Genomic DNA, 18,528 nt, shown 5'->3' with positions numbered 1-18,528 from the left:
CTCCCCCCCTCCCTCCCCGGGATTGAGGGGGCGGTAGGAGTGGGGGGGGGGGAGGTGAGGGACGCGTTCCTTGGCTACACTGAGTGTCCGTTCCGATCAGTCTGTCACCGGCCGTGGAGAGCGGGGTGGGGTTAATGTGGCCTGGAGTCTCAGCGTTGGCCTGTGAAGGGTTAATCTGCCTCTGTTATTTTTATCGTGCACAGGGAAACCTTGCGTGCCAAACACTGTGATGCAACAAGTCAGCTTCATTTAGCGTGTACTTTGGGCGATCTGACTGTGTCGGGGTGTGTGTGTCCACCAACTCACTCTCTCTCTGTTGGCCTGTGCGTTAACCTGTTCTCTCTCTCTCTCTCTCTCTCTATCACTCTCCCTGTTTTGCTCTGTGCATTGATCTGTTTTCTCTCTCTCCGTCTCTATCACAATCTCCTACTTTGTACAGTATTAACCTTTGCCTGTTCGCTTGTTCTGTCCCCTCTTTCCTCTCCCTTTCTCTCTCCGTCTCTCTCCGTCTCTCTCTCTCTGTCTCTCTTTCTATCACACTCTTTATTTAGCCCTGTGCATCGACGTGTTTTCTCTCTCTGTATCACACTCTCTCTCTATTACTTGCTCTCTCTTTATCTCTCTCTCTATCTCCATTGCTATATTTCTTTATCGCTCTCTCTCTCTATCAATCTCTCTCTATCAAACTCTTTCGTTCTCTCTGTCTCTCGCTCTCTCTATCACTTACTCTATCCATCTCTCTCCCCCTTACTCTCTCTCTATCACTCTCTCTCTATCAATCTCTTTCTCTATCAGTCTCTTTCTCTCTATCACTTTCTCTGTCTCTATCTATCTCTCCATTGCTCTCTCTCTCTCTATCACTTACTCTATCTATCTCTCTCCCCCTTACTCTCTCTCTATCTCTCTATCACTCTCTCTCTATCAATCTCTTTCTCTATCAGTCTCTTTCTCTCTATCTATCTATCTCTCCATTGCTCTCTCTATCTCTCTCTCTATAACTTTCTCTGTCTATCTCTCTTTCTCTCTATTACTCTCTCTCTCTATCTCTCTCTCTCTATCACTCTCTATCAATCTCTTTCGCTGTCTCTCTGTCAGCCTCTTTCTCTCTATCACTTCCTCTGTCTATCTCTCTCTCTCTCTATCACTCTCTCCCTGTATTCCTTTGTCTCCCTGGCTTTTCTCTCTGCCCACGCTCTCACATCACTCCCCTAACCTCTCTATCTTTGTACGCAGGACAGGTCGCGAAGCAGAGTGGGACATGGGTAAGTCGCCCTTGTTTGATCCAGGAACTCTTCCAGATCTCTGCCTCCTCTCGTTTCCACCCCCCCCCCCCCACCCGCCCCCCCCGCCCCGGCCTGCTCCCTAACTCTTGCGGTCGGACTGAGCGTTGTCGGGTGGGCCGTGCGGAGACAGAGCTCCTGAGGGGGGGGGGGGGGTTTGAATCAGAGTGGGACCTTAAACCCTCCAGGATTGGGGGATGGTTTTGGAGTCACCTGCTCGGCGGAGAGCTGGCGGGGGGGGGGGGGGGGGGGGGGGGTGAGTGTGGACAGGCTGAATGGCCGCCTGCTCCATCCTAGCCCTCTCTGTCCGTGCCCTGACGACATGGAGTTGGGGAGTGAGGTGGGGGTGGGGAGTGAAGCCCTTTGGGGAATGGCGGGGGAGGGGGGGGTGGCGGGTGCTGAGCTCATGCGGAGCCAGACGCACCTGCTGGGTCGAAAGGCCCCAGAAGGTTCCGGACACTGTGCCTGAGGGGAGCCTGACACAACAAAGGATTGGTCAAAGAATGTTCTGTGTGGGAAGGCCCAGTCTGGGTGAGCTTCACCCAGTTTCCTTGATGACAGAGATGTCTTGCATTCCTTTAGCGCCTGTCTCCAAGATTGTTTCACACGCCCAGTCCTCAAGCTGCTCTCTGAAGAATGGCCTCAGCTGGAAAGCCAGACGGAGAGGTTAGCAATCCAAGGGGGTGACCACGTTTACCTTTCTACTAGTGCTGCCCGGTGATGGTTAGAAATCGGACAAATGGGGGGGACAAGCTCCCCCACCCCCCCCCCCCCCCCCACTCCCACAACCCCCCCCCACTCCCCACCCCCCCACCCCCCCCCCCCACTCCCACAACCCCCTCACCCCCTTATTCCACACCGCCCCATGCAACCAACTCAACCCCTCACCCCCAACCTTCCTTCAACCACACACCCAAAAGCAGCTCAGGAGCTTTCATGCACAGGGTCCAGGTGGGGGGAGGGGAATGGTCACACATTAAAAGCTCATTCCTAAAGATGGCAACTCCGACAGTGCCCACTCCCTCAGCACTGACCCTCCGACAGCACCCACTCCCTCAGCACTGACCCTCCGACAGTGCCCACTCCCTCAGCACTGACCCTCCGACAGCACCCGCTCCCTCAGCACTGACCCTCCGACAGCGCCCACTCCCTCAGCACTGACCCTCCCACAGCACCCACTCCCTCAGCACTGACCCTCCGACAGCGCCCACTCCCTCAGCACTGACCCTCCGACAGCGCCCGCTCCCTCAGCACTGACCCTCCGACAGCGCCCACTCCCTCAGCACTGACCCTCCGACAGCACCCACTCCCTCAGCACTGACCCTCCCACAGCACCCGCTCCCTCAGCACTGACCCTCCGACAGCACCCACTCCCTCAGCACTGACCCTCCCACAGCACCCGCTCCCTCAGCACTGACCCTCCCACAGCGCCCACTCCCTCAGCACTGACCCTCCCACAGCGCCCACTCCCTCAGCACTGACCCTCCCACAGCGCCCACTCCCTCAGCACTGACCCTCCCACAGCCCCCACTCCCTCAGCACTGACCCTCCGACAGGGCCCACTCCCTCAGCACTGACCCTCCCACAGCACACGCTCCCTCAGCACTGACCCTCCGACAGCACCCACTCCCTCAACACTGACCCTCCGACAGCACCCACTCCCTCAGCACTGACCCTCCGACAGCACCCACTCCCTCAGCACTGACCCTCCGACAGCACCCACTCCCTCAGCACTGACTCTCCCACAGCACCCACTCCCTCAGCACTGACCCTCCCACAGCACCCACTCCCTCAGCACTGACCCTCCCACACCACCCACTCCCTCAGCACTGACCCTCCGACAGCGCCCACTCCCTCAGCACTGACCCTCCGACAGTGCCCACTCCCTCAGCACTGACCCTCCGACAGCGCCCACTCCCTCAGCACTGACCCTCCGACAGCGCCCACTCCCTCAGCACTGACCCTCCGACAGCGCCCACTCCCTCAGCACTGACCCTCCCACACCACCCACTCCCTCAGCACTGACCCTCTGACAGCGCCCACTTCCTCAGCACTGACCCTCTGACAGCGCCCACTCCCTCAGCACTGACCCTCTGACAGCGCCCACTTCCTCAGCACTGACCCTCTGACAGCGCCCACTCCCTCAGCACTGACCCTCCGACAGCACCCACTCCCTCAGCACTGACCCTCTGACAGCGCCCACTTCCTCAGCACTGACCCTCTGACAGCGCCCGCTCCCTCAGCACTGACCCTCCAACAGCACCCGCTCCCTCAGCACTGACCCTCTGACAGCGCCCACTCCCTCAGCACTGACCCTCTGACAGCGCCCGCTCCCTCAGCACTGACCCTCCGACAGCACCCACTCCCTCTGTACTGACCCTCTGACAGCGCCCGCTCCCTCAGCACTGACCCTCCGACAGTGCCCACTCCCTCAGCACTGACCCTCTGACAGCGCCCACTCCCTCAGCACTGACCCTCCGACTGCACCCACTCCCTCAGCACTAACCCTCCGAAAGCGCCTGCTCCCTCAGGGTCAGGGTGAGGGTTAGTGTTAGGATTAAGGTCAGGGTCAGGGTTTTGGATAGCATCCAGGTGAGGGTTTGGGTTAGGGTTAGGCTGAGGTTAGGGTTAGGGTTAAGGTTAGGTTTAGGGTCAGGGTTAAGGTTAGGGATAGGGTTGGGGTTAGGATTAAGGTTAGGGTTAGAGTTAGGGTTAGGGTTAGTGTTCGGGTTAGGATTAAGTTAGGGTTAGCATGAGTGTTAGGGTTAAGGTTAGCGTTAGGGTTAGAGTTAGTGTTAGGGTTAAGATTAGGTTTAGGTTTAGGGTAGGTTAGGGTTAGGTCTAAGGTTAGGTTTAAAGTTAGGTTTAAGATTAGGGTTAGTAGGGTTAGGGTTAGGTGTGCACTGAGGCTGTTTGGCCCATTACATCTTAATGCTAGCCCTTACTGATGCTTGTGAATGCAACATTTGGACACAATAATGTGCCGTTTTAAATATTTCTTGCACTCCCCACTACCACACCATCCACAGTCTAGTCCAGACGTTAGCTGGGATGATATAAATTTTGCAGAAAATCCTTTTGGAGGGAAACTGCCTTGTTCTCCCCAACAAATCCTTTACTCTGTGTTTGAGCTGAATTCTCGACTGTTTACTCCCAGCTCTGGCTTTCAGGTCAATGTTCCATTTGGTTTTGGAATTGAAATAAGTGCTTTCAATGTCCAAGAGAGGGCAAGGATTCAGCTGGAGGAAATGTAAACATGCCCCAAATACTTGGTGGAAAGCCAAAGTAGCAAGGCAGGAAACAGAGACACGCTGTGTTTTATAGTGTCGGACTCTGGAATCATGGAGATTTCTGACTTCAATTCCTAACTCTGTCAATGTGTACACTTCCACAGTCAAATGATCAGGGCTTAGAGTGAAATTTTATAATTTAAGCACCCTCCTCCCTTACTCACACAATCACACGCACACAGACACACACGCACACACACACACGCACAGACAGACACACCCACACACACACACATGCGCACACACACCCACACACAATCACACACACACGTGCGCACACACACGCACACAGACACAAACACACACACTCGCACACAGACACACATGCACACACACACATACACACAGACACACACACGCACGCAGACACACACACACGCACACACACCCACACACACCCACACATAATCACACACATACACACATACCCTCACACATACACACGCACACAGACACACACACACGCACACACACCCACACACAATCACACACATACACACATACCCTCACACACATACACACGCACACAGACATACAGATACACGCGCGCACACACGCAACAGACACACACACACAGACACACCCACCCACATACAATCACACACATACACACGCACACACAGACACACACACAATCACACACATACACACACACACACGCACACAGACACACACGCACACACACATACAGACACACACACGCACACAGACACACACACGCAGACACACACATGCAGACACACACACACGCACACAGACACACACAAGCAGACACACAGACACACGCACACAGACACACACTCACACCCACACACATACACACAACACGTGCACACACATTATCTCCATTTTGCATTCTCCCTTTCTTTCTCATTAGCTTGAATCACCTCAATCCTGTTGTGATATTGCTCTGCCTCTTGATCACAGAATTCCTACAGTGTGGAAGCAGGCCATTCCGTCCATCGAATCCAAACCAACCCTTTGAAGACTGTCCCACCAAGACCCACTATGTCCCTGTAACCCTCCATCTCCCCCTGGCCAATCCACCCTAACCCACACATCCCTGTAACCCTGCACCTCCCCCTGGCCAATCCACCCTAACCTGTACATCCCTGTAACCCTCCATCTCCCCCTGGCCAATCCACCCTAACCCACACATCCCTGTAATCCTGCACCTCCCCCTGGCCAATCCACCCTAACCTGTACATCCCTGTAACCCTCCATCTCCCCCTGGCCAATCCACCCTAACCCACACATTCCCTGTAACCCTGCACCTCCCCCTGGCCAATCCACCCTAACCTGTACATCCTGTAACCCTCCATCTCCCCCTGGCCAATCCACCCTAACCCGCACATCCCTGTAACCCTGCATCTCCCCATGGCCAATCCACCCTAACCTGCACATCCCTGTAACCCTCCATCTCCCCATGGCCAATCCACACTAACCTGTACATCCCTGTAACCCTGCATCTCCCCATGGCCAATCCACCCTAACCTGCACATCCCTGTAACCCTGCATCTCCCCATGGCCAATCCACCCTAACCTGCACATCCCTGTAACCCTGCATCTCCCCATGGCCAATCCACCCTAACCTGCACATCCCTGTGACCCTGCATCTCCCCCTGGCCAATCCACCCTAACCCGCACATCCCTGTAACCCTACATCTCCCCCTGGCCAATCCACCCTAACCTGTACATCCCTGTAACCCTCCATCTCCCCCTGGCCAATCCACCCTAACCTGCACATCCCTGTAACCCTCCATCTCCCCATGGCCAATCCACCCTAACCTGTACATCCCTGTAACCCTACATCTCCCCCTGGCCAATCCACCCTAACCCGCACATCCTGTAACCCTACATCTCCCCCTGGCCAATCCACCCTAACCTGTACATCCCTGTAACCCTCCATCTTCCCCTGGCCAATCCACCCTAACCTGTACATCCCTGTAACCCTGCATCTCCCCCTGGCCAATCCACCCTAACCCGCACATCCCTGTAACCCTACATCTCCCCCTGGCCAATCCACCCTAACCTGTACATCCCTGTAACCCTCCATCTCCCCCTGGCCAATCCACCCTAACCTGTACATCCCTGTAACCCTCCATCTCCCCATGGCCAATCCACCCTAACCTGCACATCCCTGGTGTGGGAAGCAAAACTCACATATCAATAAATTTCATTCTGAGTCAATTTCTGAAGCAGCGAATATTATTGAAACGTTCTTGCAAGACGTGTCTAACAAGTGGGCACCCCGATCAGAAGGTGACATTACAATTTATACAGTTCAGCGGAGTCTCTCAGTCCTGCCGTTTTACCCCATTGGTTGCTTTTGGTGTTGCGCCTAGCCTATCACAAGCTCCAGCTTCACACCGCCTCTGTGTACATCTCCCACTACTCTAAGCCTTTCGCCCCCTCACTCCCCAACCCCACCGCCCCCGACTCACATTTATTTTAAGCCTTATTTGGTTATCTTGTTCACACTAACTCCCTATGTGCGTGACAACTGCAACTGTCCTGTCCCTACATCTGTATCGACCAGTCGACCACCTCCCTTTTCAGTTCGTTATTTCTTGGTCCACACCCTCATGATTCCGCCCTCTGCAGAAGCAAGATACAGCGACTTGTAACTGTTTGGACAAGTATATCGAGCTAAACATACACCCGCCTAATGATCCAGCCTTGTGATCTTTGCAGAAACAACATTTGCAAGTGCCTCTCACGCATGGGCACTACAGGACAATTTAGCATGGCCAATCCACCCTAACCTGCACATCTCTGGGCACTATGGGACAATTTAGCGCGGCCAATCCACCCTAACCTGCACATCCCTGGGCACTACGGGACAATTTAGCATGGCCAATCCACCCTAACCTGCACATCCCTGGACACTATGGGGCAATTTAGCATGGCCAATCCCCCCTAACCTGTACATCCCTGGGCACTATGGGACAATTTAGCATGGCCAATCCACCCTAACCTGCACATCCCTGGGCACTATGGTGCAATTTAGCATGGCCAATCCACCCTAACCTGTACATCCCTGGGCACTATGGGACAATTTAGCATGGCCAATCCACCCTAACCTGTACATCCCTGGGGCACTATGGTGCAATTTAGCATGGCCAATCCACCCTAACCTGCACATCCCTGGGCACTATGGTGCAATTTAGCATGGCCAATCCACCCTAACCTGCACATCCCTGGGCACTATGGGACAATTTAGCATGGCCAATCCACCCTAACCTGTACATCCCTGGGGCACTATGGTGCAATTTAGCATGGCCAATCCACCCTAACCTGCACATCCCTGGGCACTATGGTGCAATTTAGCATGGCCAATCCACCCTAACCTGCACATCCCTGGGCACTACAGGACAATTTAGCATCGCCAATCCACCCTAACCTGTACATCCCTGGGGCACTATGGGACAATTTAGCATGGCCAATCCACCCTAACCTGCACATCCCTGGGCACTACAGGACAATTTAGCATGGCCAATCCACCCTAACCTGTACATCCCTGGGGCACTATGGGACAATTTAGCATGGCCAATCCCCCCTAACCTGCACATCCCTGGGCACTACAGGACAATTTAGCATGGCCAATCCCCCCTAACCTGCACATCCCTGGGCACTACAGGACAATTTAGCATGGCCAATCCACCCTAACCTGCACATCCCTGGGCACGATAGGACAATTTAGCATGGCCAATCCACCCTAACCTGCACATCCCTGGACACTACGGGACAATTTAGCATGGCCAATCCACCCTAACCTGCACATCCCTGGGCACTACGGGACAATTTAGCATGGCCAATCCACCCTAACCTGCACATCCCTGGGCACTATGGGACAATTTAGCATGGCCAATCCACCTGAACCTACACATCCCTGGGCACTATGGGCCAATTTAGCATGCCCAATCTACCCTCACCCGCACACCCCTGGACACTACGAGATAATTATGCATGTTATTAACGATGACTGGACTGCTCATCTCGTTAATTGTGTTCAAATCCCGAAGCTACCATGTTTCCTGTTGCCCTGGCAAGGAGGCCATTTTGAGATCAGGTTACAGGCTTCCCTATACAACGGGTAATACCACAGGTAGGGGCTGATCTGCATCATGTGGAGAGCTGCCGGAAGAAGCAGAGTCATCCAGGCCTGTGTATGAAGCAGAGAAAACTCTAAAGTTACGGTCTAAAGTCAATTTCTCCCATGATCCAATGCTGCGCAGGTCAGGGTGCTAAATTGCCCACAGTGTCTAGGGGTAAAATGTGGAGTAATGTGGAATGGGTCTGGATAGGATACTCTTCGATGGGTCCTGTGTTGACTTGTTTGGCCGAAGGGCCTGTTTCTCCACACAGTGGGGATTCTACGAAATTATCTATGAACCACCCACTGTGCTGGGGCCAAGAGATGTTACCTTCAATCCGATGTAAGGTCAAAACGATGCCTTCTGTTCACTCTGCAGCCAAGTGTGGATCATGCGGTCCTGGATACAGGAGCCCCCGAGAGGCTATGCAAGGTAAGATATTCCTGGGGGAATGAGCCAGGGAAAAGACAAGTCGGAGGAACGGCTATGGTCGGAGCCTGAGGGGACAATTCCGAATTGAGAGGTTTGACACATCCCGTCAGGAAGGAGACGTTTCAGAGGGACTGAGCCTTAAAGTTTGTTTCGAAAAGTTAGAGAGAGTTTCAAATTTAAAGAATTGGGAACAGGACACCAGGAACGATTAAGAAAGAGGGCAAGGCTACAGTGGGAGAGAAAGCTGGCTAGAAAGGTTTACAAGCGATAGGTAGACTGGCTAGCAAGGTTAGAGCTCATGGGAGAACTCGCCATTTGGATACAGAACTGGCTCAAAGGTAGAAGACAGAGGGTGGTGGTGGAGGGTTGTTTTTCAGACTGGAGGCCTGTGACCAGAGGAGTGCCACAAGGATCGGTGCTGGGTCCTCTACTTTTCATCATTTATATAAATGATTTGGATGTGAGCATAAGAGGTAAAGTTAGTAAGTTTGCAGATGACACCAAAATTGGAGGTGTAGTGGACAGCGAAGAGGGTTACCTCAGATTACAACAGGATCTGGACCAGATGGGCCAATGGGCTGAGAAGTGGCAGATGGAGTTTAATTCAGATAAATGCGAGGTGCTGCATTTTGGGAAAGCAAATCAGGGCAGGACTTGTACACTTAATGGGAAGGTCCTGGGGAGTGTTGCTGAACAAAGAGACCTTGGAGTGCAGGTTCATAGCTCCTTGAAAGTGGAGTCGCAGGTAGATAGGATAGTGAAGGAGGTGTTTGGTATGCTTTCCTTTATTGGTTAGAGTATTGAGTACAGGTGTTGGGAAGTCATGTTGCGGCTGTACAGGACATTGGTTAGGCCACTGTTGGAATATCGCGTGCAATTCTGGTCTCCTTCCTATCGGAAAGATGTTGTGAAATTTGAAAGGGTTCAGAGAAGATTTATAAGGATGTTGCCAGAGTTGGAGGATGTGAGCTACAGGGAGAGGCTGAACAGGCTGGGGCTGTTTTCCCTGGAGCGTCGGAGGCTGAGGGGTGACCTTATAGAGGTTTATAAAATCATGAGGGACATGGATAGGGTAAATAGGCAAGGTCTTTTCCCTGGGGTGGGGGAGTCCAGAACTCGAGACCATAGGTTTAAAGTGAGAGGGGAAAGATATAAAAGAGACCTAAGGGGCGACTTTTTCACACAGAGGGTGGTACGTGTATGGAATGAGCTGCCAGAGGAAGTGGTGGAGGCTGGTACAATGACAGCATTTAAGAGGCATTTGGATGGGTATATGAATAGGAAGGGTTTGGAGGAATAGGGGCTAAACGTTGGCAAATGGGACTAGATTAGTTTGGGATATCGGGTCGGCACGGATGTAGATGGGCCGAAGGGTCTGTTTCCTTGCTATCGGACTCTATGACTTGATGAAAAGTTGAATAATCTGATTATTTCTCTGGACACCCCCCCCCCCCCCCCCACACACACACACACACACACATCTCTGTAGGCGCGAAGGAGGAGATAGTCTATGTGCCCTGCATCTACAGGAACACGACAGTTTGCAAACCAGACTACCTTGCCACCATCGACGTTGACCCCAAGTCGCCCACCTACTCCCAGGTACGTTCGCCCTGCAGATGCCAATTGAGGCCACTGGGGGAGCCAAGGGATGGGGAGGAGTCGGAATGTCTCCTGGATGTTCGATAGAGCCAGGCTACCCTGGGAGGTGAAGCTTAGGAAGGCGCTATATGACGTTGGTCATGGAAGGAAAAGACATTTCCATTTTGCGTAAAGCTGAAGGTTGACTCCTCTCTCTTTCTCTCTCTCTCTCTCTCTCTACCTGAGAACTAAAAGTGAATCGTCCCAAAGAGGAGCGTCTCGCCCCATAATCTGTAAAAGGAAGGTGTAAAGTGATATAACCTGCTTTTCAACAACTTCAAGCGGTCAAGTAAAATAAATCCCTGACACCCGCCTTAAAATCAACAAGTAACAATTTATTTATCTGACTCAAGCAATGAACAAATTAAATAAACTACTAACAAGCCGAATAAAATCCCTTCTAACTATTAACTGTTCCCGAATGATTCTAATGGTATGCTGTTCCAATAAATACAAGTCCCACGAAGATTTAAAAAGGGATTGGGTCTCGCCAAATTACAGCCAGGTTGCACGTCTTCCGAATGTTCTGTGTTTTCTCCGTCGATTCTTCAGTTAGGAATATTAACTAGCTGTGCCGTTAGTACTGTTTTTATTTCTCTCAGGCGTCGATGAGGCTGAGAGAGCCATAAGTTCTCTCTGGAGAGTTGAGGATTTTTAGCTTTGCCAGATCGCAGGTCGCTATGGGCTCTTTATCCAATTACCCCCCTTCTTTTGTACCCACCATAACATAGGTATTCCTGTAGAATTAGCCCGATGTTGTCAAAACCATCAGGTTTAAATTTAATAGGTGTTTGATATCTAAGCACCTGGTTCAAATTGATTGGCCAAATTCAAAAGCCTATTGTCTTGGTAAAAACTGTTGCTTGGCCTGCTAACTCCACGGCCTTCAGGAAATAAATGTTTCTGTTTCGGTGTTCTCGGTGTACTTGCAAACCTTCAAGCTTCTGCTCACGGACATCCATCTTCAATCTCAAAGCACAGGAAAAAGCACACACTCTGTTAAAGGGACCATGCAAAGCTTCCCCATAACCCCTTCCCAGCATTTTACAAACAGCAGATTCTAACTTCCCGCCTCCCAATCTGCAAGCACCCGAGCCAAAATTGCCACATTCTCCGTCAGGACCCATTGCAAGAGTGCCAAATTTCGAGACATCATGCCAAACACCCCATGCTGTAGGTCGACTCTTGATTGGCTCCCTCCCGGTGTTTCCTCAGCCAATGAGGGTCCCAGGTTAAGCCTGGAAGGTGTTCCTTTGATTGCAGAGTATGATCCCAGCATGGGCCAGGGTAAAGGGCTTTCTGAGAAACCTTTTATCATTTCTGAATGACTCGGGATCTTGTGGATGGCCTATTGCTTTCTTCCTAGTGAGACTTCGGTCAATCAGAAAGTTTGCCCTGCCTACTCCAGGTAACCTGAGACATGAATGATCAACCCCACACGTAAATACAGACAGTCACGGTCAAGCAAGCAAACCAAGGGAAAAGTCCTGGGGAAACACAGTTCAATAGGACCACATGATAGGATTCAAACAGGCAAAAATCTTTCCCCCTAGGAACCATTTTCAGAAAATGTATTCCCACCGGGATTTTGTGTACAAGATTATGAATAATTGCTTCCCCCTAGGAACCCCAGAAAGGGCTAGAGATAGATTTAGGGGATTGTTGTAACATTAATTGCACAGTCTTTCCACAACTGGTTAGAGACAGCAATTCATCGCAACCAGAGGGGAGTGAGAACAGTTATCTTTCAGAGAGAGAGAGAGAGTCTTTTCTGCACATTGAAGGCTTCTTCCTCTGTACTGTTCTCACACTCTGCTGGGGAGGGAGGGTGGCTCAGTGGTTAGCGCTGCTGCCTTACAGCGCCAGGGATCTGGGTTCAATCCCACCCTCGGGTGACTGTCTGTGGAGAGTTTGCACAATCTCTCCCCGTGTCTGTGTGGGTTTCCTCCTGGTGCTTCCACAGTCCAACGATGGGGCAGGTTAGGGTGGGATTGGTCACGCTAAATTGTCCCGTAGTGTCCAGGGATGTGCAGGTTAGGGTGGATTGGTCATGGGAAATTGTCCCATAGTGTTCAGGGATGTGCAGGTGAGAGTGGATTGGCCATGCTGAATTACCATAGTGCCTGGGGATGTGTAGCTTGGGGGGGATTGACCATGCCGAATTACCCATAATGCCCAGGGATGTGCAGGTTCCGGTGGACTGGCCATGCTGAATTACCCCAAGTGCCTGGGGATGTGTAGGTTGGGGGGGAGATTGGCCATGCCAAATTACCCATAATGCCTGGGGATGTGTAGGTTAGGGGAGATTGGCCATGCTGAATTACCCATAATGCCTGGGGATGTGTAGGTTAAGGGGGTTTGGCCATGCCGAATTACCCATAATGCCTGGGGATGTGTAGATTAGGGGGATTGGCCATGCTAAATGCAGGGGAAGAGGGATGGGTCTGGATGGGATGCTTTTCAAAAGGTTGACACGGCAAATGGCTCAAACCAATGGCCATACAGGTCCAACTCTGGACACCCAATCTCAAGGCAGCGGCATCTCAGACATCCTGGAGGTCAGCAGTGTAAACACAACTCCCAGTGAGGTCCAGTAGATTGTCTTTCAAGGTGCAGGAATAGCTTCCTTGGTTTAAAAGAATCCTTCCCCAATATGAAGCAAATAAAACGTAACATCCCCTTTTGTCCTGGTGTAGAAATTGTCACACTCATTTGAAATCTGGCATTCTTGCAATCAAAGTCCAGAATATGGGAAAACGAAATTTCTCTCCCTCTACCTTGCTCGACCTTAAAAACTATTCAGTAAATATCCCACCGTCACTCTCTAAGGAAGTGGATTCCAGGGTCTCACAACTTCCCAAGAGAGAAAATTCCTCCCTGCTTTTTTCTTCAATCGGAATTTTCAGAAAATGTATTCCCACCGGGATTTTGTGTACAAGATTATGAATAATTGCTTCTCAGTTAACCTTATATGATTGCTGCTTTACCCAGCTCTCAAAGTAGCAATTAAAATCTCCATCTAATTGTTAGTAAAGAAAGCAGAAATAGAATACTGACTCGGAAATTAATCAGTAGCTGAAGCTAGGGACTGGATAAAGAACAGCTTACCTGGGTGTGTTTGATGGGGCGGGGGGAATGGTGCAGAGGAAGCTTTACTCTGTATCCAACCCTGTGCTGTCCCTGTCCTGGGGTGGGGAGAGGGAAAGTGTGGAGGGACCTTTACTCTGTATCTAACCCCATGCTGTCCCTGGAATGGGGTGGGACAGTGTAGAGGAAGCTTTACTCTGTATCTAACCCTGTGCTGTCCCTGTCCCTGTCCCTGGGGTGGGCAGAGGGAAAGTGTGGAGAGGGCTTTACTTTGTATCTAACCCCATGCTGTCCCTGGAATGGGGTGGGACAGTGTAGAGGAAGCTTTACTCTGTATCTAACCCCATGCTGTCCCTGGAATGGGGTGGGACACTGTAGAGGAAGCTTTACTCTGTATCTAACTTCAAGTTGTCCCTATCTGGGGTGGGAGTGGGGACAGTGTAGAGAGAGCTTTACTCTGCATCTAACCCCATGCTTACCATGTCTTGGGGTTCAGTGTAGAGGGAGCTTTACTCTGTATCTAACCCTGTACTGTCCCTGTCCTGGGAAAGGGGAACAGTGTAGAGAGAGCTTTACTCTGTGCTTTCCCTATCCTGGGGGACAGAGTGGACGGTAATGCAAAAAGAGAGAGAGAGAGAGAGAGAAAGAATCATAGAGACGGAGAGAGAGGGAGACAGAAACAGAGAGCGGTAGAGAGAACAGTGAGAGAGGGCACGAAATAGAGACAGGAGAGAGAAAGTGGGACAGAGAAAATGATACCAAGAGTGAAGAATGACTGACAGAGAGAAAGGGTGGGGGGGGGGGGGGGGGGAGAGAGAGAGAGAGAATGGGAGACAGACAAAGAGTGGGAGAACAATGTAGCAAAGAGTGAGTGAAAGAGTGAGGTAGAGAGAAAGACATAGAGAGACATAAAGAGAGAGAGGAAAGTGAGGAGAGAGGTGTAGGGAGAGTATTCCCAGGCTCAGGAACACCTCTTCCCTCACCAGCACGGTCAGGTGAAGACACGGCTCCCAGTGAGGGGGTGCTCCTGAGTTTGGGAATACTGTCCCTAAACCTCTCTCCTCACTTTTCTCTCTCTCTCTCTATGTCTCTCCCTTCCTGACTCTCTCCCTAACTCTTCGGGGAGGATGCTTGAGAGGAAGGGATTGGGAGGGAGCACAGATCTCAGAGATGGGGGAATGGGGAGGGGGTGTAGGGGCTGGAGGGGGTGACAGAGATAGGGAGGGGGTGTAGGGGATGGAGGGGGTGACAGAGATAGGGAGGGGGTGTAGGGGATGGAGGGGGTGACAGAGATAGGGAGGGGGTGTAGGGGCTGGAGGGGGTGACAGAGATAGGGAGGGGGGCGTAGGGACTGGAGGGGGGTGACAGAGATAGGGAGGGGGTGTAGGGGGCTGGAGGGGGTGACAGAGATAGAGAAGGTGTGTAGGGGCTAGACGAGGTGACAGAGATAGGGAGGGGATGTAGGGGGCTGGAGGGGGGTGACAGAGATAGGGAGGGGGTGTAGGGGGATGGAGGGGGTGACAGAGATAGGGAGAGAGGGTGTAGGGGGATGGAGGGGGTGACAGGGATAGGGAGGGGGTGTAGGGGGATGGAGGGGGTGACAGAGATAGGGAGGGGGTGTAGGGGGATGGAGGGGGTGACAGAGATAGGGAGGGGGTGTAGGGGGATGGAGGGTGGTGACAGAGATAGGGAGGGGGTGTAGGGGGATGGAGGGGGTGACAGAGATAGGGAGGGGGTGTAGGGACTGGAGGGGGTGACAGAGATAGGGAGGAGGTGTAGGGGGCTGGAGGGGGTGACAGAGATAGGGAGGGGTGTAGGGGGCTGGAGGGGGTGACAGAGATGGGGAGGGGGTGTAGGGGGCTGGAGGGGGTGACAGAGATAGGGAGGGAGTGTAGGGGGCTGGAGGGGGGGGACAGAGATAGGGAGGGGGTGACAGAGATAGGGAGGGGGTGTAGGGGGCTGGAGGGGGTGACAGAGATAGGGAGGGAGTGTAGGGGGCTGGAGGGGGGTGACAGAGATAGGGAGGGGGTGTAGGGGGCTGGAGGGGGGGACAGAGATAGGGAGGGGGTGACAGAGATAGGGAGGGGGTGTAGGGGGCTGGAGGGGGTGACAGAGATAGGGAGGGGGGTGTAGGGGCTGGAGGGGGGGACAGAGATAGGGAGGGGGTGACAGAGATAGGGAGGGGGTGTAGGGGGCTGGAGGGGGTGACAGAGATAGGGAGGGGGTGTAGGGGCTGGAGGGGGGTGACAGAGATAGGGAGGGGGTGTAGGGGCTGGAGGGGGTGACAGAGATAGGGAGGGGGTGTAGGGGGTGGAGGGTGGTGGTGATGGTGGGGGGGTGGGAGTGGGGGGGTATCTGAGCTATTCTCACAGTGACGTCGCGCCCCCCCCTGTAGGTGATCCACCGCCTGCCGATGCTCCATGTTCAGGATGAACTCCATCATTCCGGCTGGAATTCCTGCAGCAGCTGCCACGGGGACCCTTCCAAACGCCGGAATCGGCTGATCCTGCCCTCGCTGATCTCCTCCCGGATCTACGTGATCGATGTGGGGGACCGACCCCAGGGCCCCCCGGCTCTTCAAGGTGACCCTGGGCGCCCCCCACTCCCCCTCCCCCCCACGCTGACTCTCTGCGTTGGCCACTGGGAGGTGGGCTCAGCCTTGGCAACGGGAGGGGTGGGGGGGGGGGTGGGCACTGGTGCGTGGGGCAAATCTGGCCTTACCCCAGGCCAAAGCTCTGAGGTGGGGGTGTGGGGGGGGAGCGGAATGGGGACATGGGATCGAAACTCGGGCCCGCTTCCACACGGATGTAAAACCCGTGAATGAATTCTGGAGTTGGAAGCCATCATTGATGGGGACCGTCATCGATTGTGGTTAAGAGCCCCCCCCCCCCCACCCCCAACCCACCTCCACCCATTGGGGATGGCTCAGATCTGGTCTGACATGTGACTCCAACAACGATCATGTGGCCCGTCCACTCAGAGGTGTGAGGGCCACACGCACTGTTCAAGGGGCAACTGGGGACAGGCACAAAATGGCCAGGACTCACCAGAGCTTCCAGAACAGGAAGTAATTCATCGGGAATGGGGGAGAATGGGGAACTCGCTCCCACGGGGAGTGGGGGGAGAATGGGGAACTCGCTCCCATGGGGAGTGGGGGGAGAATGGGGAACTCGCTCCCATGGGGAGTGGGGGGGAGAATGGGGAACTCGCTCCCACGGGAGTGGGGGGAGAATGGGGAACTCGCTCCCACGGGGAGTGGGGGGGAAATGGGGAACTCGCTCCCACGGGGAGTGGGGGGGAAATGGGGGACTCGCTCCCACAGGGAGTAGGGGGGGAAATGGGGGACTCGCTCCCACAGGGAGTAGTGGGGGGGAGAATGGGGGACTCGCTCCCACGGGGAGTGAGGGGAGAATGGGGGACTCGCTCCCACGGGGAGTGGGGGGAGAATGGGGGACTCGCTCCCACGGGGAGTGAGGGGAGAATGGGGGACTCGCTCCCACGGGGAGTGGGGGGCAGAGAGAGTGAGGGGGTTGTCAATGAGGGTCAGTGAGTGTGGGGTCTGAGCGGTAACCCCATTTACCAAGTCTTGTCCTGGTTTTTTTTGAGGTCGTTGAACCGAGGGATCTGTTTGAGAAGTGTAACCTGGCCAATCCGCACACGTCTCACTGCCTGGCCAATGGGAGGTCATGATCAGCACCATGGGTGATCCCCATGGCAACGGCAAAGGTACCACCCCTCTCCATCAGCCCCCTCCCTATCTCTGTCACCCCCTCCCTATCTCTGTCACCCCCTCCAGCCCCCTACACCCCCTCCCTATCTCTGTCACCCCCTCCCTATCTCTGTCACCCCCTCCAGCCCCTACACCCCCTCCCTATCTCTGTCACCCCCTCCAGCCCCTACACCCCCCTCCCTATCTCTGTCACCCCCTCCAGCCCCTACACCCCCTCCCTATCTCTGTCACCCCCTCCAGCCCCTACACCCCCTCCAGCCCCTACACCCCCTCCCTATCTCTGTTTCCCCCTCCAGCCCCCTACACCCCCTCCCTATCTCTGTCACCCCCTCCAGCCCCTACACCCCCTCCCTATCTCTGTCACCCCCTCCCTATCTCTGTCACCCCCTCCAGCCCCTACACCCCCTATCTCTGTCACCCCCTCCCTATCTCTGTCACCCCCTCCAGCCCCTACACCCCCTCCAGCCCCTACACCCCCTCCCTATCTCTGTCACCCCCTCCCTATCTCTGTTTCCCCCTCCAGCCCCCTACACTCCCTCCCTATCTCTGTCACCCCCTCCAGCCCCTACACCCCTCCAGCCCCTACACCCCCTCCCTATCTCTGTTTCCCCCTCCAGCCCCCTACACCCCCTCCCTATCTCTGTCACCCCCTCCAGCCCCCTACACCCCCCTCCCTATCTCTGTCACCCCCCTCCAGCCCCTACACCCCCTCCCTATCTCTGTTTCCCCCTCCAGCCCCCCTACACCCCTCCCTATCTCTGTCACCCCCTCCAGCCCCTACACCCCCTCCCTATCTCTGTTTCCCCCTCCAGCCCCTACACCCCCTCCCTATCTCTGTCACGCCCTCCAGCCCCTACACCCCCTCCCTATCTCTGTTTCCCCCTCCAGCCCTACACCCCCTCCCTATCTGTGTCACCCCCTCCAGCCACTACACCCCCTCCCTATCTGTGTCACCCCCTCCAGCCCCTACA

At 54.0% G+C, this 18,528-nt stretch overlaps 1 protein-coding gene across 1 annotated transcript in view; it reads left to right on the top strand.

The window, feature by feature from the left end:
* The first annotated feature begins 446 nt into the window (after positions 1–446).
* Positions 447–18,528, top strand: part of selenbp1 (selenium binding protein 1) — a 33,057-nt gene continuing 14,975 nt past the window's right edge. Inside the window, 8 exon segments of the mRNA XM_072548990.1 lie at positions 447–1,262; positions 1,863–1,946; positions 9,046–9,099; positions 10,589–10,701; positions 16,223–16,375; positions 16,377–16,409; positions 17,434–17,506; positions 17,509–17,609. Of these exon segments, the coding sequence (XP_072405091.1) occupies positions 1,259–1,262; positions 1,863–1,946; positions 9,046–9,099; positions 10,589–10,701; positions 16,223–16,375; positions 16,377–16,409; positions 17,434–17,506; positions 17,509–17,609 (615 nt within the window). The 5' untranslated portion in view covers positions 447–1,258.

This window comes from Chiloscyllium punctatum, chromosome 28 (assembly GCF_047496795.1).
Source record: "Chiloscyllium punctatum isolate Juve2018m chromosome 28, sChiPun1.3, whole genome shotgun sequence".
Lineage (NCBI taxonomy): Eukaryota > Metazoa > Chordata > Chondrichthyes > Orectolobiformes > Hemiscylliidae > Chiloscyllium > Chiloscyllium punctatum.
The sequence above is the reverse complement of the archived record's forward strand: the minus strand, read 5'-3'. Positions and strand labels throughout refer to the sequence as shown.